The sequence below is a fragment of the Scyliorhinus torazame genome, chromosome 26, assembly GCF_047496885.1.
Source record: "Scyliorhinus torazame isolate Kashiwa2021f chromosome 26, sScyTor2.1, whole genome shotgun sequence".
Classification (NCBI taxonomy): domain Eukaryota; kingdom Metazoa; phylum Chordata; class Chondrichthyes; order Carcharhiniformes; family Scyliorhinidae; genus Scyliorhinus; species Scyliorhinus torazame.
Window position 1 is genome coordinate 3,925,696 of NC_092732.1, and position 25,772 is coordinate 3,951,467.

The window sequence follows — 25,772 nt, forward strand, 5'->3', positions numbered from 1 at the left end:
GGCAGTGCTGAGGGATCGGAGGCAGTGCTGAGGGATCGGAGGCAGTGCTGAGGGATCGGAGGCAGTGCTGAGGGATCGGAGGCAGTGCTGAGGGATCGGAGGCAGTGTTGAGGGATCGGAGGCAGTGTTGAGGGATCGGAGGCGGTGCTGAGGGATCGGAGGCAGTGCTGAGGGATCGGAGGCAGTGTTGAGGGATCGGAGGCAGTGCTGAGGGATCGGAGGCAGTGCTGAGGGATCGGAGGCAGTGCTGAGGGATCGGAGGCAGTGTTGAGGGATCGGCGGCAGTGTTGAGGGATGGGAGGCAGTGCTGAGGGATCGGAGGCAGTGCTGAGGGATCGGAGGCAGTGTTGAGGGATCGGAGGCAGTGCTGAGGGATCGGAGGCAGTGCTGAGGGATCGGAGGCAGTGCTGAGGGATCGGAGGCAGTGTTGAGGGATCGGAGGCAGTGTTGAGGGATCGGAGGCAGTGTTGAGGGATCGGAGGCAGTGCTGAGGGATCGGAGGCAGTGCTGAGGGATCGGAGGCAGTGCTGGGGGATCGGAGGCAGTGTTGAGGGATCGGAGGCAGTGCTGAGGTGGAGGTGAGTGCTGAGGGATCGGAGGCAGTGTTGAGGGATTGGAGGCAGTGCTGAGGGATCGGAGGCAGTGCTGAGGGATCGGAGGCAGTGTTGAGGGATTGGAGGCAGTGCTGAGGGATCGGAGGCAGTGCTGAGGGATCGGAGGCAGTGCTGAGGGATCGGAGGCAGTGTTGAGGGATCGGAGGCAGTGTTGAGGGATTGGAGGCAGTGCTGAGGGATCGGAGGCAGTGTTGAGGGATCGGAGGCAGTGCTGAGGGATCGGAGGCAGTGTTGAGGGATTGGAGGCAGTGCTGAGGGATCGGAGGCAGTGTTGAGGGATCGGAGGCAGTGCTGAGGGATCGGAGGCAGTGTTGAGGGATCGGAGGCAGTGCTGAGGGATCGGAGGCAGTGCTGAGGGATCGGAGGCAGTGTTGAGGGATCGGAGGCAGTGCTGAGGGATCGGAGGCAGTGCTGAGGGATCGGAGGCAGTGCTGAGGGATCGGAGGCAGTGTTGAGGGATCGGAGGCAGTGCTGAGGGATCGGAGGCAGTGTTGAGGGATCGGAGGCAGTGTTGAGGGATCGGAGGCAGTGCTGAGGGATCGGAGGCAGTGTTGAGGGATCGGAGGCAGTGTTGAGGGATCGGAGGCAGTGTTGAGGGATCGGAGGCAGTGTTGAGGGATCGGAGGCAGTGCTGAGGGATCGGAGGCAGTGTTGAGGGATCGGAGGCAGTGCTGAGGGATCGGAGGCAGTGCTGAGGGATCGGAGGCAGTGCTGAGGGATCGGAGGCAGTGCTGAGGGATCAGAGGCAGTGTTGAGGGATCGGAGGCAGTGCTGAGGGATCGGAGGCAGTGTTGAGGGATCGGAGGCAGTGCTGAGGGATCGGAGGCAGCGCTGAGGGATCGGAGGCAGCGTTGAGGGATCGGAGGCAGTGCTGAGGGATCGGAGGCAGTGTTGAGGGATCGGAGGCAGTGCTGAGGGATCGGAGGCAGTGCTGAGGGATCGGAGGCAGTGCTGAGGGATCGGAGGCAGTGCTGAGGGATCGGAGGCAGTGCTGAGGAATCGGAGGCAGTGCTGAGGGATCGGAGGCAGTGTTGAGGGATCGGAGGCAGTGCTGAGGGATCGGAGGCAGTGCTGAGGGATCGGAGGCAGTGCTGAGGGATCGGAGGCAGTGTTGAGGGATCGGAGGCAGTGCTGAGGGATCGGAGGCAGTGTTGAGGGATCGGAGGCAGTGCTGAGGGATCGGAGGCAGTGCTGAGGGATCGGAGGCAGTGTTGAGGGATCGGAGGCAGTGCTGAGGGATCGGAGGCAGTGCTGAGGGATCGGAGGCAGTGCTGAGGGATCGGAGGCAGTGTTGAGGGATCGGAGGCAGTGCTGAGGGATCGGAGGCTGTGTTGAGGAATCGGAGGCAGTGCTGAGGGATCGGAGGCAGTGTTGAGGGATCGGAGGCAGTGTTGAGGGATCGGAGGCAGTGCTGAGGGATCGGAGGCAGTGTTGAGGGATCGGAGGCAGTGCTGAGGGATCGGAGGCAGTGCTGAGGGATCGGAGGCAGTGCTGAGGGATCGGAGGCAGTGTTGAGGGATCGGAGGCAGTGCTGAGGGATCGGAGGCAGTGCTGAGGGATCGGAGGCAGTGCTGAGGGATCGGAGGCAGTGCTGAGGGATTGGAGGCAGTGTTGAGGGATCGGAGGCAGTGCTGAGGGATTGGAGGCAGTGTTGAGGGATCGGAGGCAGTGCTGAGGGATCGGAGGCAGTGTTGAGAGATCGGAGGCAGTGTTGAGGGATCGGAGGCAGTGCTGAGGGATTGGAGGCAGTGTTGAGGGATCGGAGGCAGTGCTGAGGGATCGGAGGCAGTGCTGAGGGATCGGAGGCAGTGTTGAGGGATCGGAGGCAGTGCTGAGGGATCGGAGGCAGCGCTGAGGGATCAGAGGCAGTGTTGAGGGATCGGAGGCAGTGCTGAGGGATCGGAGGCAGTGTTGAGGGATCGGAGGCAGTGCTGAGGGATCGGAGGCAGTGCTGAGGGATCGCAGGCAGTGTTGAGGGATCGGAGGCAGTGCTGAGGGATTGGAGGCAGTGTTGAGGGATCGGAGGCAGTGCTGAGGGATCGGAGGCAGTGTTGAGGGATCGGAGGCAGTGTTGAGGGATCGGAGGCAGTGCTGAGGGATTGGAGGCAGTGTTGAGGGATCGGAGGCAGTGCTGAGGGATCGGAGGCAGTGCTGAGGGATCGGAGGCAGTGTTGTGGGATCGGAGGCAGTGCTGAGGGATCGGAGGCAGTGCTGAGGGATGGGAGGCAGTGCTGAGGGATCGGAGGCAGTGCTGAGGGATCGGAGGCAGTGCTGAGGGATCGGAGGCAGTGCTGAGGGATCGGAGGCAGTGTTGAGGGATCGGAGGCAGTGCTGAGGGATCGGAGGCAGTGCTGAGGGATCGGAGGCAGTGCTGAGGGATCGGAGGCAGTGTTGAGGGATCGGAGGCAGTGCTGAGGGATCGGAGGCAGTGCTGAGGGATCGGAGGCAGTGCTGAGGGATCGGAGGCAGTGCTGAGGGATCGGAGGCAGTGTTGAGGGATCGGAGGCAGTGTTGAGGGATCGGAGGCAGTGTTGAGGGATCGGAGGCAGTGCTGAGGGATCGGAGGCAGTGCTGAGGGATCGGAGGCAGTGCTGGGGGATCGGAGGCAGTGTTGAGGGATCGGAGGCAGTGCTGAGGTGGAGGTGAGTGCTGAGGGATCGGAGGCAGTGTTGAGGGATTGGAGGCAGTGCTGAGGGATCGGAGGCAGTGCTGAGGGATCGGAGGCAGTGTTGAGGGATTGGAGGCAGTGCTGAGGGATCGGAGGCAGTGCTGAGGGATCGGAGGCAGTGCTGAGGGATCGGAGGCAGTGTTGAGGGATCGGAGGCAGTGTTGAGGGATTGGAGGCAGTGCTGAGGGATCGGAGGCAGTGTTGAGGGATCGGAGGCAGTGCTGAGGGATCGGAGGCAGTGTTGAGGGATTGGAGGCAGTGCTGAGGGATCGGAGGCAGTGTTGAGGGATCGGAGGCAGTGCTGAGGGATCGGAGGCAGTGTTGAGGGATCGGAGGCAGTGCTGAGGGATCGGAGGCAGTGCTGAGGGATCGGAGGCAGTGTTGAGGGATCGGAGGCAGTGCTGAGGGATCGGAGGCAGTGCTGAGGGATCGGAGGCAGTGCTGAGGGATCGGAGGCAGTGTTGAGGGATCGGAGGCAGTGCTGAGGGATCGGAGGCAGTGTTGAGGGATCGGAGGCAGTGTTGAGGGATCGGAGGCAGTGCTGAGGGATCGGAGGCAGTGTTGAGGGATCGGAGGCAGTGTTGAGGGATCGGAGGCAGTGTTGAGGGATCGGAGGCAGTGTTGAGGGATCGGAGGCAGTGCTGAGGGATCGGAGGCAGTGTTGAGGGATCGGAGGCAGTGCTGAGGGATCGGAGGCAGTGCTGAGGGATCGGAGGCAGTGCTGAGGGATCGGAGGCAGTGCTGAGGGATCAGAGGCAGTGTTGAGGGATCGGAGGCAGTGCTGAGGGATCGGAGGCAGTGTTGAGGGATCGGAGGCAGTGCTGAGGGATCGGAGGCAGCGCTGAGGGATCGGAGGCAGCGTTGAGGGATCGGAGGCAGTGCTGAGGGATCGGAGGCAGTGTTGAGGGATCGGAGGCAGTGCTGAGGGATCGGAGGCAGTGCTGAGGAATCGGAGGCAGTGCTGAGGGATCGGAGGCAGTGCTGAGGGATCGGAGGCAGTGCTGAGGAATCGGAGGCAGTGCTGAGGGATCGGAGGCAGTGTTGAGGGATCGGAGGCAGTGCTGAGGGATCGGAGGCAGTGCTGAGGGATCGGAGGCAGTGCTGAGGGATCGGAGGCAGTGTTGAGGGATCGGAGGCAGTGCTGAGGGATCGGAGGCAGTGTTGAGGGATCGGAGGCAGTGCTGAGGGATCGGAGGCAGTGCTGAGGGATCGGAGGCAGTGTTGAGGGATCGGAGGCAGTGCTGAGGGATCGGAGGCAGTGCTGAGGGATCGGAGGCAGTGCTGAGGGATCGGAGGCAGTGTTGAGGGATCGGAGGCAGTGCTGAGGGATCGGAGGCTGTGTTGAGGAATCGGAGGCAGTGCTGAGGGATCGGAGGCAGTGTTGAGGGATCGGAGGCAGTGTTGAGGGATCGGAGGCAGTGCTGAGGGATCGGAGGCAGTGTTGAGGGATCGGAGGCAGTGCTGAGGGATCGGAGGCAGTGCTGAGGGATCGGAGGCAGTGCTGAGGGATCGGAGGCAGTGTTGAGGGATCGGAGGCAGTGCTGAGGGATCGGAGGCAGTGCTGAGGGATCGGAGGCAGTGCTGAGGGATCGGAGGCAGTGCTGAGGGATTGGAGGCAGTGTTGAGGGATCGGAGGCAGTGCTGAGGGATTGGAGGCAGTGTTGAGGGATCGGAGGCAGTGCTGAGGGATCGGAGGCAGTGTTGAGAGATCGGAGGCAGTGTTGAGGGATCGGAGGCAGTGCTGAGGGATTGGAGGCAGTGTTGAGGGATCGGAGGCAGTGCTGAGGGATCGGAGGCAGTGCTGAGGGATCGGAGGCAGTGTTGAGGGATCGGAGGCAGTGCTGAGGGATCGGAGGCAGCGCTGAGGGATCAGAGGCAGTGTTGAGGGATCGGAGGCAGTGCTGAGGGATCGGAGGCAGTGTTGAGGGATCGGAGGCAGTGCTGAGGGATCGGAGGCAGTGCTGAGGGATCGCAGGCAGTGTTGAGGGATCGGAGGCAGTGCTGAGGGATTGGAGGCAGTGTTGAGGGATCGGAGGCAGTGCTGAGGGATCGGAGGCAGTGTTGAGGGATCGGAGGCAGTGTTGAGGGATCGGAGGCAGTGCTGAGGGATTGGAGGCAGTGTTGAGGGATCGGAGGCAGTGCTGAGGGATCGGAGGCAGTGCTGAGGGATCGGAGGCAGTGTTGTGGGATCGGAGGCAGTGCTGAGGGATCGGAGGCAGTGCTGAGGGATGGGAGGCAGTGCTGAGGGATCGGAGGCAGTGCTGAGGGATCGGAGGCAGTGCTGAGGGATCGGAGGCAGTGCTGAGGGATCGGAGGCAGTGTTGAGGGATCGGAGGCAGTGCTGAGGGATCGGAGGCAGTGCTGAGGGATCGGAGGCAGTGCTGAGGGATCGGAGGCAGTGTTGAGGGATCGGAGGCAGTGCTGAGGGATCGGAGGCAGTGCTGAGGGATCGGAGGCAGTGCTGAGGGATCGGAGGCAGTGCTGAGGGATCGGAGGCAGTGCTGAGGGATCGGAGGCAGTGCTGAGGGATCGGAGGCAGTGTTGAGGGATCGGAGGCTGTGTTGAGGAATCGGAGGCAGTGTTGAGGGATCGGAGGCAGTGTTGAGGGATCGGAGGCAGTGTTGAGGGATCGGAGGCAGTGCTGAGGGATCGGAGGCAGTGCTGAGGGATCGGAGGCAGCGCTGAGGGATCGGAGGCAGTGCTGAGGGATCGGAGGCAGTGCTGAGGGATCGGAGGCAGCGCTGAGGGATCGGAGGCAGTGTTGAGGGATCGGAGGCAGTGCTGAGGGATCGGAGGCAGTGTTGAGGGATCGGAGGCATTGTTGAGGGATCGGAGGCAGTGCTGAGGGATCGGAGGCAGTGCTGAGGGATCGGAGGCAGTGCTGAGGGATCGGAGGCAGTGTTGAGGGATCGGAGGCAGAGCTGAGGGATCGGAGGCAGTGCTGAGGAATCTGAGGCAGTGCTGAGGGATCGGAGGCAGTGTTGAGGGATCGGAGGCAGTGCTGAGGGATCGGAGGCAGTGTTGAGGGATCGGAGGCAGTGCTGAGGGATCGGAGGCAGTGTTGGGTGATCGGAGGCAGTGCTGAGGGATCGGAGGCAGTGTTGAGGGATCGGAGGCAGTGTTGAGGGATCGGAGGCAGTGCTGAGGGATCGGAGGCAGTGCTGAGGGATCGGAGGCAGTGCTGAGGGATCGGAGGCAGTGCTGAGGGATCGGAGGCAGTGCTGAGGGATTGGAGGCAGTGCTGAGGGATCGGAGGCGGTGCTGAGGGATCGGAGGCGGTGTTGAGGGATCGGAGGCGGTGCTGAGGGATCGGAGGCAGTGCTGAGGGATCGGAGGCAGTGTTGAGGGATCGGAGGCAGTGCTGAGGGATCGGAGGCAGTGCTGAGGGATCGGAGGCAGTGCTGAGGGATTGGAGGCGGTGCTGAGGGATCGGAGGCGGTGCTGAGGGATCGGAGGCGGTGTTGAGGGATCGGAGGCAGTGTTGAGGGATCGGAGGCAGTGCTGAGGGATCGGAGGCGGTGCTGAGGGATCGGAGGCGGTGCTGAGGGATCGGAGGCAGTGTTGAGGGATCGGAGGCGGTGTTGAGGGATCGGAGGCAGTGCTGAGGGATCGGAGGCGGTGTTGAGGGATCGGAGGCAGTGCTGAGGGATCGGAGGCAGTGCTGAGGGATCGGAGGCAGTGCTGAGGGATCGGAGGCAGTGCTGAGGGATCGGAGGCAGTGTTGAGGGATCGGAGGCAGTGTTGAGGGATCGGAGGCAGTGTTGAGGGATCGGAGGCAGTGTTGAGGGATCGGAGGCAGTGCTGAGGGATCGGAGGCAGTGTTGAGGGATCGGAGGCAGTGCTGAGGGATCGGAGGCAGTGCTGAGGGATCGGAGGCAGTGCTGAGGGATCGGAGGCAGTGCTGAGGGATCGGAGGCAGTGCTGAGGGATCGGAGGCAGTGTTGAGGGATCGGAGGCAGTGCTGAGGGATCGGAGGCAGTGTTGAGGGATCGGAGGCAGTGCTGAGGGATCGGAGGCAGTGTTGAGGGATCGGAGGCAGTGTTGAGGGATCGGAGGCAGTGCTGAGGGATCGGAGGCAGTGCTGAGGGATCGGAGGCAGTGCTGAGGGATCGGAGGCAGTGCTGAGGGATCGGAGGCAGTCTTGAGGGATCGGAGGCAGTGCTGAGGGATCGGAGGCAGTGTTGAGGGATCGGAGGCAGTGTTGAGGGATCGGCGGCAGTGTTGAGGGATCGGAGGCAGGGGTGAGGAATCGGAGGCAGTGTTGAGGGATCGGAGGCAGTGTTGAGGGATCGGAGGCAGTGCTGAGGGATGGGAGGCAGTGCTGAGGGATCGGAGGCAGTGCTGAGGGATCGGAGGCAGTGTTGAGGGATCGGAGGCAGTGCTGAGGGATCGGAGGCAGTGCTGAGGGATCGGAGGCAGTGCTGAGGGATCGGAGGCAGTGCTGAGGGATCGGAGGCAGTGCTGAGGGATCGGAGGCAGTGCTGAGGGATCGGAGGCAGTGTTGAGGGATCGGAGGCAGTGTTGAGGGATCGGAGGCAGTGCTGAGGGATCGGAGGCAGTGTTGAGGGATCGGAGGCAGTGCTGAGGGATCGGAGGCAGTGCTGAGGGATCGGAGGCAGCGCTGAGGGATCGGAGGCAGTGCTGAGGGATCGGAGGCAGTGCTGAGGGATCGGAGGCAGTGCTGAGGGATCGGAGGCAGTGTTGAGGGATCGGAGGCAGTGTTGAGGGATCGGAGGCAGTGCTGAGGGATCGGAGGCAGTGCTGAGGGATCGGAGGCAGTGCTGAGGGATCGGAGGCAGTGTTGAGGGATCGGAGGCAGTGTTGAGGGATCGGAGGCAGTGCTGAGGGATCTGAGGCAGTGTTGAGGTGGAGGTGAGTGCTGAGGGATCGGAGGCAGTGTTGAGGGATCGGAGGCAGTGTTGAGGGATCGGAGGCAGTGCTGAGGGATCGGAGGCAGTGCTGAGGGATCGGAGGCAGTGCTGAGGGATCGGAGGCAGTGTTGAGGGATCGGAGGCAGTGTTGAGGGATCGGAGGCAGTGTTGAGGGATCGGAGGCAGTGTTGAGGGATCGGAGGCAGTGTTGAGGGATTGGAGGCAGTGTTGAGGGATCGGAGGCAGTGTTGAGGGATCGGAGGCAGTGCTGAGGGATCGGAGGCAGTGTTGAGGGATCGGAGGCAGTGTTGAGGGATCGGAGGCAGTGTTGAGGGATCGGAGGCAGTGCTGAGGGATCGGAGGCAGTGCTGAGGGATCGGAGGCAGTGCTGAGGGATCGGAGGCAGTGTTGAGGGATCGGAGGCAGTGTTGAGGTGGAGGTGAGTGCTGAGGGATCGGAGGCAGTGCTGAGGGATCGGAGGCAGTGCTGAGGGATCGGAGGCAGTGTTGAGGGATCGGAGGCAGTGCTGAGGGATCGGAGGCAGTGTTGAGGGATCGGAGGCAGTGCTGAGGGATCGGAGGCAGTGTTGAGGGATCGGAGGCAGTGTTGAGGGATCGGAGGCAGTGTTGAGGTGGAGGTGAGTGCTGAGGGATCGGAGGCAGTGCTGAGGGATCGGAGGCAGTGTTGAGGGATCGGAGGCAGTGCTGAGGGATCGGAGGCAGTGCTGAGGGATCGGAGGCAGTGCTGAGGGATCGGAGGCAGTGCTGAGGGATCGGAGGCAGTGCTGAGGGATCGGAGGCAGTGCTGAGGGATCGGAGGCAGTGCTGAGGGATCGGAGGCAGTGTTGAGGGATCGGAGGCAGTGCTGAGGGATCGGAGGCAGTGCTGAGGGATCGGAGGCAGTGTTGAGGGATCGGAGGCAGTGTTGAGGGATCGGAGGCAGTGCTGAGGGATCGGAGGCAGTGCTGAGGGATCGGAGGCAGTGTTGAGGGATCGGAGGCAGTGTTGAGGGATCGGAGGCAGTGCTGAGGGATCGGAGGCAGTGCTGAGGGATCGGAGGCAGTGTTGAGGGATCGGAGGCAGTGCTGAGGGATCGGAGGCAGTGCTGAGGGATCGGAGGCAGTGCTGAGGGATCGGAGGCAGTGTTGAGGGATCGGAGGCAGTGCTGAGGGATCGGAGGCAGTGTTGAGGGATCGGAGGCAGTGCTGAGGGATCGGAGGCAGTGCTGAGGGATCGGAGGCAGTGCTGAGGGTTCGGAGGCAGTGTTGAGGGATCGGAGGCAGTGCTGAGGGATCGGAGGCAGTGCTGAGGGATCGGAGGCAGTGCTGAGGGATCGGAGGCAGTGTTGAGGGATCAGAGGCAGTGCTGAGGGATCGGAGGCAGTGTTGAGGGATCGGAGGCAGTGTTGAGGGATCGGAGGCAGTGCTGAGGGATCGGAGGCAGTGCTGAGGGATCGGAGGCAGTGCTGAGGGATCGGAGGCAGTGTTGAGGGATCGGAGGCAGTGCTGAGGGATCGGAGGCAGTGCTGAGGGATCGGAGGCAGTGCTGAGGGATCGGAGGCAGTGCTGAGGGATCGGAGGCAGTGCTGAGGGATCGGAGGCAGTGTTGAGGGATCGGAGGCAGTGCTGAGGGATCGGAGGCAGTGCTGAGGGATCGGAGGCTGTGCTGAGGGATCGGAGGCAGTGTTGAGGGATCGGAGGCAGTGCTGAGGGATCGGAGGCAGTGCTGAGGGATCGGAGGCAGTGCTGAGGGATCGGAGGCAGTGCTGAGGGATCGGAGGCAGTGTTGAGGGATCGGAGGCAGTGTTGAGGGATCGGAGGCAGTGTTGAGGGATCGGAGGCAGTGCTGAGGGATCGGAGGCAGTGTTGAGGGATCGGAGGCAGTGCTGAGGGATCGGAGGCAGTGCTGAGGGATCGGAGGCAGTGTTGAGGGATCGGAGGCAGTGTTGAGGGATCGGAGGCAGTGCTGAGGGATCGGAGGCAGTGTTGAGGGATCGGAGGCAGTGCTGAGGGATCGGAGGCAGTGTTGAGGGATCGGAGGCAGTGCTGAGGGATCGGAGGCAGTGCTGAGGGATCGGAGGCAGTGTTGAGGGATCGGAGGCAGTGCTGAGGGATCGGAGGCAGTGTTGAGGGATCGGAGGCAGTGCTGAGGGATCGGAGGCAGTGCTGAGGGATCGGAGGCAGTGTTGAGGGATCGGAGGCAGTGTTGAGGGATCGGAGGCAGTGCTGAGGGACCGGAGGCAGTGCTGAGGGATCGGAGGCAGTGTTGAGGGATCGGAGGCAGTGCTGAGGGATCGGAGGCAGTGTTGAGGGATCGGAGGCAGTGCTGAGGGATCGGAGGCAGTGCTGAGGGATCGGAGGCAGTGTTGAGGGATCGGAGGCAGTGCTGAGGGATCGGAGGCAGTGCTGAGGGATCGGAGGCAGTGTTGAGGGATCGGAGGCAGTGTTGAGGGATCGGAGGCAGTGCTGAGGGATCGGAGGCAGTGCTGAGGGATCGGAGGCAGTGCTGAGGGATCGGAGGCAGTGCTGAGGTGGAGGTGAGTGTTGAGGGATCGGAGGCAGTGCTGAGGGATCGGAGGCAGTGTTGAGGGATCGGAGGCAGTGTTGAGGGATCGGAGGCAGTGCTGAGGGATCGGAGGCAGTGTTGAGGGATCGGAGGCAGTGCTGAGGGATCGGAGGCAGTGTTGAGGGATCGGAGGCAGTGCTGAGGGATCGGAGGCAGTGTTGAGGGATCGGAGGCAGTGTTGAGGGATCGGAGGCAGTGTAGAGGGATCGGAGGCAGTGCTGAGGGATCGGAGGCAGTGTTGAGGTGGATGTGAGTGCTGAGGGATCGGAAGCAGTGCTGAGGGATCGGAGGCAGTGCTGAGGGATCGGAGGCAGTGTTGAGGGATCGGAGGCAGTGCTGAGGGATCGGAGGCAGTGTTGAGGGATCGGAGGCAGTGCTGAGGGATCGGAGGCAGTGTTGAGGTGGATGTGAGTGCTGAGGGATCGGAGGCAGTGTTGAGCGATCGGAGGCAGTGCTGAGGGATCGGAGGCAGTGTTGAGGGATCGGAGGCAGTGTTGAGGGATCGGAGGCAGTGCTGAGCGATCGGAGGCAGTGCTGAGGGATCGGAGGCAGTGCTGAGGGATCGGAGGCAGTGTTGAGGGATCGGAGGCAGTGCTGAGGGATCGGAGGCAGTGTTGAGGGATCGGAGGCAGTGCTGAGGGATCGGAGGCAGTGCTGAGGGATCGGAGGCAGTGTTGAGGGATCGGAGGCAGTGCTGAGGGATCGGAGGCAGTGCTGAGGGATCGGAGGCAGTGTTGAGGGATCGGAGGCAGTGCTGAGGGATCGGAGGCAATGTTGAGGGATCGGAGGCAGTGCTGAGGGATCGGAGGCAGTGCTGAGGGATCGGAGGCAGTGTTGAGGGATCGGAGGCAGTGTTGAGGGATCGGAGGCAGTGCTGAGGGATCGGAGGCAGTGCTGAGGGATCGGAGGCAGTGCTGAGGGATCGGAGGCAGTGCTGAGGGATCGGAGGCAGTGCTGAGGGATCGGAGGCAGTGCTGAGGGATCGGAGGCAGTGCTGAGGGATCGGAGGCAGTGTTGAGGGATCGGAGGCAGTGCTGAGGGATCGGAGGCAGTGTTGAGGGATCGGAGGCAGTGCTGAGGGATCGGAGGCAGTGTTGAGGGATCGGAGGCAGTGCTGAGGGATCGGAGGCAGTGTTGAGGGATCGGAGGCAGTTGAGGGATCAGAGGCAGTGCTGAGGGATCGGAGGCAGTGCTGAGGGATCGGAGGCAGTGTTGAGGGATCGGAGGCAGTTGAGGGATCAGAGGCAGTGCTGAGGGATCGGAGGCAGTGCTGAGGGATCGGAGGCAGTGCTGAGGGATCGGAGGCAGTGCTGAGGGATCGGAGGCAGTGTTGAGGGATCGGAGGCAGTGTTGAGGGATCGGAGGCAGTGTTGAGGGATCGGAGGCAGTGTTGAGGGATCGGAGGCAGTGCTGAGGGATCGGAGGCAGTGTTGAGGGATCGGAGGCAGTGCTGAGGGATCGGAGGCAGTGTTGAGGGATCGGAGGCAGTGCTGAGGGATCGGAGGCAGTGTTGAGGGATCGGAGGCAGTGCTGAGGGATCGGAGGCAGTGTTGAGGGATCGGAGGCAGTGCTGAGGGATCGGAGGCAGTGTTGAGGGATTGGAGGCAGTGTTGAGGTGGAGGTGAGTGTTGAGGGATCGGAGGCAGTGCTGAGGGATCGGAGGCAGTGTTGAGGGATCGGAGGCAGTGCTGAGGGATCGGAGGCAGTGTTGAGGGATCGGAGGCAGTGCTGAGGGATCGGAGGCAGTGTTGAGGGATCGGAGGCAGTGCTGAGGGATCGGAGGCAGTGTTGAGGGATCGGAGGCAGTGCTGAGGGATCGGAGGCAGTGCTGAGGGATCGGAGGCAGTGCTGAGGGTTCGGAGGCAGTGTTGAGGGATCGGAGGCAGTGCTGAGGGATCGGAGGCAGTGCTGAGGGATCGGAGGCAGTGCTGAGGGATCGGAGGCAGTGTTGAGGGATCAGAGGCAGTGCTGAGGGATCGGAGGCAGTGTTGAGGGATCGGAGGCAGTGTTGAGGGATCGGAGGCAGTGCTGAGGGATCGGAGGCAGTGCTGAGGGATCGGAGGCAGTGCTGAGGGATCGGAGGCAGTGTTGAGGGATCGGAGGCAGTGTTGAGGGATCGGAGGCAGTGCTGAGGGATCGGAGGCAGTGCTGAGGGATCGGAGGCAGTGCTGAGGGATCGGAGGCAGTGCTGAGGGATCGGAGGCAGTGTTGAGGGATCGGAGGCAGTGCTGAGGGATCGGAGGCAGTGCTGAGGGATCGGAGGCTGTGCTGAGGGATCGGAGGCAGTGTTGAGGGATCGGAGGCAGTGCTGAGGGATCGGAGGCAGTGCTGAGGGATCGGAGGCAGTGCTGAGGGATCGGAGGCAGTGCTGAGGGATCGGAGGCAGTGTTGAGGGATCGGAGGCAGTGTTGAGGGATCGGAGGCAGTGTTGAGGGATCGGAGGCAGTGCTGAGGGATCGGAGGCAGTGTTGAGGGATCGGAGGCAGTGCTGAGGGATCGGAGGCAGTGCTGAGGGATCGGAGGCAGTGTTGAGGGATCGGAGGCAGTGTTGAGGGATCGGAGGCAGTGCTGAGGGATCGGAGGCAGTGTTGAGGGATCGGAGGCAGTGCTGAGGGATCGGAGGCAGTGTTGAGGGATCGGAGGCAGTGCTGAGGGATCGGAGGCAGTGCTGAGGGATCGGAGGCAGTGCTGAGGGATCGGAGGCAGTGTTGAGGGATCGGAGGCAGTGCTGAGGGATCGGAGGCAGTGTTGAGGGATCGGAGGCAGTGCTGAGGGATCGGAGGCAGTGCTGAGGGATCGGAGGCAGTGTTGAGGGATCGGAGGCAGTGTTGAGGGATCGGAGGCAGTGCTGAGGGACCGGAGGCAGTGCTGAGGGATCGGAGGCAGTGTTGAGGGATCGGAGGCAGTGCTGAGGGATCGGAGGCAGTGTTGAGGGATCGGAGGCAGTGCTGAGGGATCGGAGGCAGTGCTGAGGGATCGGAGGCAGTGTTGAGGGATCGGAGGCAGTGCTGAGGGATCGGAGGCAGTGCTGAGGGATCGGAGGCAGTGTTGAGGGATCGGAGGCAGTGTTGAGGGATCGGAGGCAGTGCTGAGGGATCGGAGGCAGTGCTGAGGGATCGGAGGCAGTGCTGAGGGATCGGAGGCAGTGCTGAGGTGGAGGTGAGTGTTGAGGGATCGGAGGCAGTGCTGAGGGATCGGAGGCAGTGTTGAGGGATCGGAGGCAGTGTTGAGGGATCGGAGGCAGTGCTGAGGGATCGGAGGCAGTGTTGAGGGATCGGAGGCAGTGCTGAGGGATCGGAGGCAGTGTTGAGGGATCGGAGGCAGTGCTGAGGGATCGGAGGCAGTGTTGAGGGATCGGAGGCAGTGTTGAGGGATCGGAGGCAGTGTAGAGGGATCGGAGGCAGTGCTGAGGGATCGGAGGCAGTGTTGAGGTGGATGTGAGTGCTGAGGGATCGGAAGCAGTGCTGAGGGATCGGAGGCAGTGCTGAGGGATCGGAGGCAGTGTTGAGGGATCGGAGGCAGTGCTGAGGGATCGGAGGCAGTGTTGAGGGATCGGAGGCAGTGCTGAGGGATCGGAGGCAGTGTTGAGGTGGATGTGAGTGCTGAGGGATCGGAGGCAGTGTTGAGCGATCGGAGGCAGTGCTGAGGGATCGGAGGCAGTGTTGAGGGATCGGAGGCAGTGTTGAGGGATCGGAGGCAGTGCTGAGCGATCGGAGGCAGTGCTGAGGGATCGGAGGCAGTGCTGAGGGATCGGAGGCAGTGTTGAGGGATCGGAGGCAGTGCTGAGGGATCGGAGGCAGTGTTGAGGGATCGGAGGCAGTGCTGAGGGATCGGAGGCAGTGCTGAGGGATCGGAGGCAGTGTTGAGGGATCGGAGGCAGTGCTGAGGGATCGGAGGCAGTGCTGAGGGATCGGAGGCAGTGTTGAGGGATCGGAGGCAGTGCTGAGGGATCGGAGGCAATGTTGAGGGATCGGAGGCAGTGCTGAGGGATCGGAGGCAGTGCTGAGGGATCGGAGGCAGTGTTGAGGGATCGGAGGCAGTGTTGAGGGATCGGAGGCAGTGCTGAGGGATCGGAGGCAGTGCTGAGGGATCGGAGGCAGTGCTGAGGGATCGGAGGCAGTGCTGAGGGATCGGAGGCAGTGCTGAGGGATCGGAGGCAGTGCTGAGGGATCGGAGGCAGTGCTGAGGGATCGGAGGCAGTGTTGAGGGATCGGAGGCAGTGCTGAGGGATCGGAGGCAGTGTTGAGGGATCGGAGGCAGTGCTGAGGGATCGGAGGCAGTGTTGAGGGATCGGAGGCAGTGCTGAGGGATCGGAGGCAGTGTTGAGGGATCGGAGGCAGTTGAGGGATCAGAGGCAGTGCTGAGGGATCGGAGGCAGTGCTGAGGGATCGGAGGCAGTGTTGAGGGATCGGAGGCAGTTGAGGGATCAGAGGCAGTGCTGAGGGATCGGAGGCAGTGCTGAGGGATCGGAGGCAGTGCTGAGGGATCGGAGGCAGTGCTGAGGGATCGGAGGCAGTGTTGAGGGATCGGAGGCAGTGTTGAGGGATCGGAGGCAGTGTTGAGGGATCGGAGGCAGTGTTGAGGGATCGGAGGCAGTGCTGAGGGATCGGAGGCAGTGTTGAGGGATCGGAGGCAGTGCTGAGGGATCGGAGGCAGTGTTGAGGGATCGGAGGCAGTGCTGAGGGATCGGAGGCAGTGTTGAGGGATCGGAGGCAGTGCTGAGGGATCGGAGGCAGTGTTGAGGGATCGGAGGCAGTGCTGAGGGATCGGAGGCAGTGTTGAGGGATTGGAGGCAGTGTTGAGGTGGAGGTGAGTGTTGAGGGATCGGAGGCAGTGCTGAGGGATCGGAGGCAGTGTTGAGGGATCGGAGGCAGTGCTGAGGGATCGGAGGCAGTGTTGAGGGATCGGAGGCAGTGCTGAGGGATCGGAGGCAGTGTTGAGGGATCGGAGGCAGTGCTGAGGGATCGGAGGCAGTGTTGAGGGATCGGAGGCAGTGCTGAGGGATCGGAGGCAGTGTTGAGGGATCGGAGGCAGTGCTGAGGGATCGGAGGCAGTGCTGAGGGATCGGAGGCAGTGCTGAGGGATCGGAGGCAGTGTTGAGGGATCGGAGGCAGTGTTGAGGGATCGGAGGCAGTGCTGAGGGATCGGAGGCAGTGCTGAGGGATGGGAGGCAGTGCTGAGGGATCGGAGGCAGTGTTGAGGGATCGGAGGCAGTGTTGAGGGATCGGAGGCAGTGCTGAGGGATCGGAGGCAGTGTTGAGGGATCGGAGGCAGTGTTGAGGGATCGGAGGCAGTGCTGAGGGATCGGAGGCAGTGTTGAGGTGGAGGTGAGTGTTGAGGGATCGGAGGCAGTGCTGAGGGATCGGAGGCAGTGCTGAGGGATCGGAGGGAGTGCTGAGGGATTGGAGGCAGTGCTGAGGGATCGGAGGCAGTGCTGAGGGATCGGAGGCAGTGTTGAGGGATCGGAGGCAGTGCTGAGGGATCGGAGGCAGTGTTGAGGGATCGGAGGCAGTGCTGAGGGATCGGAGGCAGTGCTGAGGGATCGGAGGCAGTGCTGAGGGATCGGAGGCAGTGTTGAGGGATCGGAGGCAGTGCTGAGGGATCGGAGGGAGTGTTGAGGGATCGGAGGCAGTGCTGAGGGATCGGAGGAAGTGCTGAGGGATCGGAGGCAGTGCTGAGGGATCGGAGGGAGTGTTGAGGGATCGGAGGCAGTGCTGAGGGATCGGAGGCAGTGTTGAGGGATCGGAGGCAGTGCTGAGGGATCGGAGGCAGTGTTGAGGGATCGGAGGCAGTGCTGAGGGATCGGAGGCAGTGTTGAGGGATCGGAGGCAGTGCTGAGGGATCGGAGGCAGTGCTGAGGGATCGGAGGCAGTGCTGAGGGATCGGAGGGAGTGTTGAGGGATCGGAGGCAGTGCTGAGGGATCGGAGGCAGTGCTGAGGGATCGGAGGCAGTGCTGAGGGATCGGAGGGAGTGTTGAGGGATCGGAGGCAGTGCTGAGGGATCGTTGGCAGTGCTGAGGGATCGGAGGGAGTGCTGAGGGATTGGAGGCAGTGCTGAGGGATCGGAGGCAGTGTTGAGGGATCGGAGGCAGTGCTGAGGGATCGGAGGCAGTGCTGAGGGATCGGAGGCAGTGCTGAGGGATCGGAGGCAGTGCTGAGGGATCGGAGGCAGTGTTGAGGGATTGGAGGCAGTGTTGAGGTGGAGGTGAGTGTTGAGGGATCGGAGGCAGTGCTGAGGGATCGGAGGCAGTGTTGAGGGATTGGAGGCAGTGTTGAGGTGGATGTGAGTGTTGAGGGATTGGAGGCAGTGTTGAGGTGGATGTGAGTGTTGAGGGATCGGAGGCAGTGCTGAGGGATCGGAGGCAGTGTTGAGGGATCGGAGGCAGTTGAGGTGGAGGTGAATGCTGAGGGATCGGAGGCAGTGTTGAGGGATCGGAGGCAGTGTTGAGGGATCGGAGGCAGTGTTGAGGGATCGGAGGCAGTGCTGAGGGATCGGAGGCAGTGCTGAGGGATCGGAGGCAGTGTTGAGGGATCGGAGGCAGTGTTGAGGGATCGGAGGCAGTGCTGAGGGATCGGAGGCAGTGCTGAGGGATCGGAGGCAGTGCTGAGGGATCGGAGGCAGTGTTGAGGGATCGGAGGCAGTGCTGAGGCATCGGAGGCAGTGCTGAGGGATCGGAGGCAGTGCTGAGGGATCGGAGGCAGTGTTGAGGGATCGGAGGAAGTGCTGAGGGATCGGAGGCAGTGTTGAGGGATCAGAGGCAGTGCTGAGGGATCGGAGGCAGTGTTGAGGGATCGGAGGAAGTGCTGAGGGATCGGAGGCAGTGTTGAGGGATCGGAGGCAGTGCTGAGGGATCGGAGGCAGTGTTGAGGGATCGGAGGCAGTGCTGAGGGATCGGAGGCAGTGTTGAGGGATCGGAGGCAGTGCTGAGGGATCGGAGGCAGTGCTGAGGGATCGGAGACAGTGTTGAGGGATCGGAGGCAGTGTTGAGGGATCGGAGGCAGTGCTGAGGGATCGGAGGCAGTGCTGAGGGATCGGAGGCAGTGTTGAGGGATCGGAGGCAGTGCTGAGGGATCGGAGGCAGTGCTGAGGGATCGGAGGCAGTGCTGAGCGATCGGAGGCAGTGTTGAGGTGGATGTGAGTGCTGAGGGATCGGAGGCAGTGCTGAGGGATCGGAGGCAGTGTTGAGGTGGATGTGAGTGCTGAGGGATCGGAGGCAGTGCTGAGGGATCGGAGGCAGTGCTGAGGGATCGGAGGCAGTGTTGAGGGATCGGAGGCAGTGCTGAGGGATCGGAGGCAGTGTTGAGGGATTGGAGGCAGTGCTGAGGGATCGGAGGCAGTGTTGAGGGATCGGAGGCAGTGCTGAGGGATCGGAGGCAGTGCTGAGGGATCGGAGGCACTGCTGAGGGATCGGAGGCAGTGTTGAGGGATTGGAGGCAGTGCTGAGGGATCGGAGGCAGTGTTGAGGGATTGGAGGCAGTGCTGAGGGATCGGAGGCAGTGTTGAGGGATCGGAGGCAGTGCTGAGGGATCGGAGGCAGTGTTGAGGGATTGGAGGCAGTGCTGAGGGATCGGAGGCAGTGTTGAGGGATCGGAGGCAGTGTTGAGGAATCGGAGGCAGTGCTGAGGGATCGGAGGCAGTGCTGAGGGATCGGAGGCAGTGCTGAGGGATCGGGGGCAGTGCTGAGGGATCGGAGGCAGTGCTGAGGGATCGGAGGCAGTGCTGAGGTGGAGGTGAGTGTTGAGGGATCGGAGGCAGTGCTGAGGGATCGGAGGCAGTGCTGAGGGATCGGAGGCAGTGTTGAGGGATTGGAGGCAGTGCTGAGGGATCGGAGGCAGTGTTGAGGGATCGGAGGCAGTGCTGAGGGATCGGAGGCAGTGTTGAGGGATTGGAGGCAGTGCTGAGGGATCGGAGGCAGTGTTGAGGGATCGGAGGCAGTGTTGAGGAATCGGAGGCAGTGCTGAGGGATCGGAGGCAGTGCTGAGGGATCGGAGGCAGTGCTGAGGGATCGGGGGCAGTGCTGAGGGATCGGAGGCAGTGCTGAGGGATCGGAGGCAGTGCTGAGGTGGAGGTGAGTGTTGAGGGATCGGAGGCAGTGCTGAGGGATCGGAGGCAGTGCTGAGGGATCGGAGGCAGTGCTGAGGGATCGGAGGCAGTGCTGAGGGATCGGAGGCAGTGCTGAGGGATCGGAGGCAGTGTTGAGGTGGAGGTGAGTGGACGCCACGCCCTGACTTACACGTTGATGGTCTGCTGGATGACTTTCATCCAGGTGTTCCTGTCGTCCTTCGACGCCATGTGCACCTCGTACATCTCGGGGCTCTGCGAGGCAGCGCTGATCAGGAACATTCCCTTCTCCTGGTTGGCGATGTCGCGGACGATGAGCTTGTGCAGCGGGATCACCGCCGGCTTGTTGTCCTGGGTCGAGGGCGAGGAACAAAGAGGGAGGTCAGTCGGGTCAAGGGTATCTCCGGCCCGCCCTCCCTCCCTGGGTTGTGCTTGTCAGGGCTGTCCATGTGCCTGTCCTTGAGTCGCTCAAATGTCCCGAATTGCTCTGACTCCACCACCTCTGCTGGCAGTGATTCCACACACCCACCACTCTCTGTGTAAAGAACCTCTGACATCTCCCCTATACCTTCCTCCAATCACCTTCAAATTATGTCCCCTCGTGACAGCCATTTCCACCCTGGGGAAAAGTCTCTGGCTATCCACTCTATCCATGCCTCTCATCGCCTTGTACACCTCTATCAAGTCACCTCTCTGCCTTCTTCACTCCAGTGAGAAAAGCCCTCGCTCCCTCAACATTTCTCCATAAGACATGCCCTCCATTCCAGGCAGCTTCCTGGTAAATCTCCTCTGCACCCTCTCCAAAGCATCCACATCCTTCCTATAATGAGGCGACTAGAACTGGACACAATATTCCAAGTGTGGGCTAACCAGGGTTTTATAAAGCTGCAGCAAATCCTCGCGGCTCTTAAACTCAATCCCCCTGTTAATGAAAGCCAGCACACCATACGCCTTCTTAACAACCCTATCAACCTGGGCGGCAACTTTGAGGGATCCGTGTACGTGGACCCCAAGATCCCTCTGTTCCTCCACACTTCCAAGAATCCTGCCTTTAACCCTGTATTCAGCATTCAAATTCGACCTTCCAAAATGAATCACTTCACATTGATCAAGGTTAAACTCCATCTGCCACTTCTCAGCCCAGCTCAGCATCCTGTCAATGTCCTCTTGTAACCTGCAACAACGCTCAACACTATCCACAACTCCACTAACCTTCGTGTCATCGGCAAACTTACTAACCCACCCTTCCACTTCCTCATCCAAGTCATTTATAAAAACCAAAAAGAGTAGAGGTCCCAGAACAGATCCCTGCGAGACACTACAGGTCCCCCCCCCGACTGATGGGGCAGCCTCTGCTGTTTTCCAGGCCGACATCTAAGGGAGCGTCAGTAAATCGCCCCTCACCCACTCAGGGACAGATCTGGGTCCAAGGGAGGGTCTATAAAATGCCCCACGCCAACACAGGAGCAGAGCTGCGTCTAAGGGAGCGTCAGTAAATCGCCCCTCACCCACTCAGGGACAGATCTGGGTCCAAGGGAGGGTCTATAAAATGCCCCACGCCAACACAGGAGCAGAGCTGCGTCTAAGGGAGCGTCAGTAAATCGCCACTCACCAGCACAGAGGCAGAGCTGGGTCTAAGGGGGCTCCAGTAAATCACCACTCACCGCCGCTGGGACAGAGCTGGGTCTAAGGGAGAGTCAGTAAATCGCCACTCACCAGCTCAGGGACAGAGCTGGGTCTAAGGGGGCTCCAGTAAATCGCCACTCACCAGCACAGGTGCAGAGCTGGGTCTAAGGGAGCGTCAGTAAATCACCACTCACCAGCACAGAGGCAGAGCTGGGTCTCAGGGAGCATCAGTAAATTGCCACTCACCGCCGCTGGGACAGAGCTGGGTCTAAGGGAGCGTCAGTAAATCACCACGCACCAGCACAGGGGCAGAGTTGGGTTGAAGGGAGAGTCAGTAAATCACCACTCACCAACTCAGCGACAGAGCTGTGTCTAAGGGAGCGTCAGTAAATCACCACTCACCAACTCACAGACAGATCTGTGCCTAAGGGAGTGTCACTAAATCGTCACACCAGCTCAGAAACAGAGCTGGGTCTAAGGGAGCGTCAGTAAATCACCACTCACCAACTCAGCGACAGAGCTGTGTCTAAGGGAGTGTCACTAAACCGTCACACCAGCTCAGGGACAGAGCTGGGTCTAAGGGAGTGTCAGTAAATCACCACTCACCAGCTCAGGGACAGAGCTGGGTCTAAGGGAGCGTCAGTAAATCACCACTCACCAGCTCAGGGACAGAGCTGGGTCTAAGGGAGCGTCAGTAAATCGCCACTCACCAGCTCAGGGACAGAGCTGGGTCTAAGGGGGCGTCAGTAAATCGCCACTCACCAGCTCAGGGACAGAGCTGGGTTGAAGGGAGCGTCAGTAAATCGCCACTCACCAGCTCAGGGACAGAGCTGGGTTGAAGGGAGCGTCAGTAAATCGCCACTCACCAGCTCAGGGACAGAGCTGGGTCTAAGGGAGCGTCAGTAAATCGCCACTCACCAGCTCAGGGACAGAGCTGGGTCTAAGGGAGCGTCAGTAAATCGCCACTCACCAGCACAGGGAAGCTATATCTCTGGTCCTTCTCATGGAGGAAGATCAAGACATCTGTGAGCAGCAAAACCTGAATGTCTGAGGAAACACAGAGTCAGAAAAGGATACCAGACAGCCCGGACACAGACAGACTGTCCAGGACACAGACAGACAGCCCAGAACCCAGACAGACTGCCCAGGACCCAGACAGACTGCCCAGGACCCAGACAGACAGCCCGGGACCCAGACAGACAGCCCAGGACACAGACAGACTGTCCAGGACCCAGACAGACAGCCCGGGAGCCAGACAGACTGTCCGGGACCCAGACAGACAGCCCACGACCCAGACAGACTGTCCAGGACCCAGACAGACAGCCCACGACCCAGACAGACTGTCCAGGACCCAGACATACTCTCTCCCACAGGCTCTCCATATCCCTCACTCCCACCGTCTCCATATCCCTCTCTCCCACAGTCTCTCCATATCCCTCACTCCCACCGTCTCCATATCCCTCACTCCCACCGTCTCTCCATATCCCTCACTCCCACCATCTCCATATCCCTCACTCCCACCGTCTCCATATCCCTCACTCCCACCATCTCCATATCCCTCACTCCCACCGTCTCCATATCCCTCACTCCTACCGTCTCCATATCCCTCACTCCCACTGTCTCCATATCCCTCACTCCCACCGTCTCTCCATATCCCTCACTCCCACCGTCTCTCCATATCCCTCACTCCCACCATCTCCATATCCCTCACTCCCACAGTCTCTCCATATCCCTCACTCCCACAGTCTCCATATCCCTCACTCCCACCGTCTCCATATCCCTCACGCCCACCGTCTCCCTATCCCTCACTCCCACCGTCTCCCTATCCCTCACTCCCACTGTCTCTCCATATCCCTCACTCCCACCGTCTCTCCATATCCCTCACTCCCACCGTCTCTCCATATCCCTCACTCCCACCGTCTCTCCATATCCCCCACTCCCACCGTCTCCATATCCCTCACTCCCACCGTCTCTCCATATCCCTCACTCCCACAGTCTCTCCATATCCCTCACTCCCACCGTCTCTCCATATCCCTCACTCCCACAGTCTCTCCATATCCCTCACTCCCACCGTCTCTCCATATCCCTCACTCCCACAGTCTCTCCATATCCCTCACTCCCACCGTCTCTCCATATCCCTCACTCACACCATCTCCATATCCCTCACTCCCACCGTCTCTCCATATCCCTCACTCCCACCGTCTCCATATCCCTCACTCCCACCGTCTCCATATCCCGCACTCTCACCGTCTCTCCATATCCTTCACTCCCACCGTCTCTATATCCCTCACTCCCACCGTCTCCATATCCCTCACTCCCACCGTCTCTCCATATCCCTCACTCCCACCGTCTCCATATCCCCCACTCCCAACGTCTCCTTATCCCTCACTCCCACCGTCTCCATATCCCTCACTCCCACTGTCTCCATATCCGTCACTCCCACCGTCTCCATATCCCTCACTCCCACTGTCTCCATATCCCTCACTCCCACCGTCTCCATATCCCTCACTCCCACCGTCTTCATATCCCCCACTCCCACCGTCTCCATATCCCTCACTCCCACCGTCTCCATATCCCTCTTACCCCACCGTCTCTCCATATCCCTCACTCCCACCGTCTCCATATCCCTCACTCCCACCATCTCCATATCCCTCACTCCCACCGTCTCTCCATATCCCTCACTCCCACCGTCTCCATATCCCCCACTCCCACCGTCTCCATATCCCCCACTCCCACCGTCTCTCCATATCCCTCACTCCCATCGTCTCCATATCCCCCACTCCCACCGTCTCCATATACCTCACTCCCACTGTCTCTCCATATCCCTCACGCCCACTGTCTCCATATCCCCCACTCCCACCGTCTCTCCATATCCCTCACTCCCACCGTCTCCATATCCCTCACTCCCACCGTCTCCATATCCCTCACTCCCACCATCTCCATATCCCTCACTCCCACCGTCTCCATATCCCTCACTCCCACAGTCTCTCCATATCCCTCACTCCCACTGTCTCCATATCCCTCACTCTCACCGTCTCCATATCCCTCACTCCCACTGTCTCCATATCCCTCACTCCCACCGTCTCCATATCCCTCACTCCCACCGTCTCCATATCCCTCACTCCCACTGTCTCCATATCCCTCACTCCCACCATCTCCATATCCCTCACTCCCACCGTCTCTCCATATCCCTCACTCCCACCGTCTCCATATCCCTCACTCCCACCATCTCCATATCCCCCACTCCAACGTCTCCATATCCCCCACTCCCACCGTCTCCATATCCCCCACTCCCACCGTCTCCATATCCCCCACTCCCACCGTCTCCATATACCTCACTCCCACCGTCTCTACATATCCCTCACTCCCACCGTCTCCATATCCCTCACTCCCACCATCTCCATATCCCTCACTCTCAACGTCTCCATATACCTCACTCCCACTGTCTCCATAACCCTCACTCCCACCGTCTCCATATCCCTCCCTCCCACAGTCTCTACATTTCCCTCACTCCCACCGTCTCCATATCCCTCACTCCCACCGTCTCCATATCCCTCACTCCCACTGTCTCCATATCCCTCACTCCCACCGTCTCCATATCCCCCACTCCCACCGTCTCTACATATCCCTCACTCCCACCGTCTCCATATCCCTCACTCCCACCGTCTCCATATCCCTCACTCCCACCGTCTCCATATCCCTCACTCTCACCGTCTCCATATCCCGCACTCTCACCGTCTCTCCATATCCCTCACTCTCACCGTCTCCATATCCCTCCCTCCCACAGTCTCTACATATCTCTCACTCCCACCGTCTCCATATCCCCCACTCCCACCGTCTCTACATATCCCTCACTCCCACCGTCTCCATATCCCTCACTTCCACCGTCTCCATATCCCTCACTCCCACCGTCTCAATATCCCTCACCCGCACCGTCTCCATATCCCACACTCCCACCGTCTCAATATCCCTCACCCGCACCGTCTCCATATCCCACACTCCCACCGTCTCTCCATATCCCTCACTCCCACTGTCTCCATATCTCTCATTCCCACCGTCTCCATATCCCTCACTCCCACTGTCTCCATATCCCTCACTCCCACTGTCTCTCCATATTATTCACGCCCACTGTCTCCATATCCCTCACTCCCACCGTCTCAATATCCCTCACCCGCACCGTCTCCATATCCCTCACTCCCACCGTCTCTCCATATCCCTCACTCCCACTGTCTCCATATCCCCCACTCCCACCGTCTCCATATACCTCACTCCCACTGTCTCTCCATATCCCTCACGCCCACTGTCTCCATATCCCTCACTCCCACCGTCTCCATATCCCTCACTCCCACTGTCTCCATATCCCTCACTCCCACCATCTCCATATCCCTCATTCCCACCGTCTCCATATCCCTCACTCCCACAATCTCCATATCCCTCACTCCCACCGTCTCCATATCCCTCACTCCCACTGTCTCCATATCCCTCACTCCCACTGTCTCCATATCCCTCACTCCCACTGTCTCCATATCCCTCACTCCCACAGTCTCTCCATATCCCTCACTCCCACTGTCTCCATATCCCTCACTCCCACCGTCTCCATATCCCTCACTCCCACAGTCTCTCCATATCCCTCACTCCCACCGTCTCCATATCCCTCACTCCCACCGTCTCTCCATATCCCTCACTCCCACCGTCTCCATATCCCTCACTCTCACCGTCTCCATATCCCTCCCTCCCACAGTCTCTCCATATCCCTCCCTCCCACAGTCTCTCCATATCCCTCACTCCCACAGTCTCTCCATATCCCTCACTCCCACCGTCTCCATATCCCTCACTCCCACCGTCTCTCCATATCCCTCACTCCCACCGTCTCCATATCCCTCACTCTCACCGTCTCCATATCCCTCCCTCCCACAGTCTCTCCATATCCCTCCCTCCCACAGTCTCTCCATATCCCTCACTCCCACCGTCTCCATATCCCTCACTCCCACAGTCTCTCCATATCCCTCACTCCCACCGTCTCCATATCCCTCACTCCCACCGTCTCTCCATATCCCTCACTCCCACCGTCTCCATATCCCTCACTCCCACCGTCTCCATATCCCTCACTCCCACCGTCTCTCCATATCCCTCACTCCCACCGTCTCCATATCCCTCACTCCCACCGTCTCCATATCCCTCACTCCCACAGTCTCTCCATATCCCTCACTCCCACCGTCTCTACATATCCCTCACTCCAACCGTCTCCATATCCCTCACTCCCACCGTCTCCATATCCCTCACTCCCACTGTCTCCATATCCCTCACTCCCACCGTCTCTCCATATCCCTCACTCTCACCGTCTCTCCATATCCCTCACTCCCACGG

At 60.8% G+C, this 25,772-nt stretch overlaps 1 protein-coding gene across 1 annotated transcript in view; it reads right to left on the reverse strand.

Annotated features, from left to right (window-relative positions):
- arhgef2b (rho/rac guanine nucleotide exchange factor (GEF) 2b) overlaps window positions 1-25,772 on the reverse strand; it is a 281,563-nt gene that overhangs the window by 84,790 nt on the left and 171,001 nt on the right. Inside the window, exons 9-10 of the mRNA XM_072490452.1 lie at window positions 21,376-21,452; window positions 18,952-19,130 (exon numbers count right to left, since the gene is read on the reverse strand). Of these exons, the coding sequence (XP_072346553.1) occupies window positions 18,952-19,130; window positions 21,376-21,452 (256 nt within the window). The remainder of the gene's footprint in view (window positions 1-18,951; window positions 19,131-21,375; window positions 21,453-25,772) is intronic.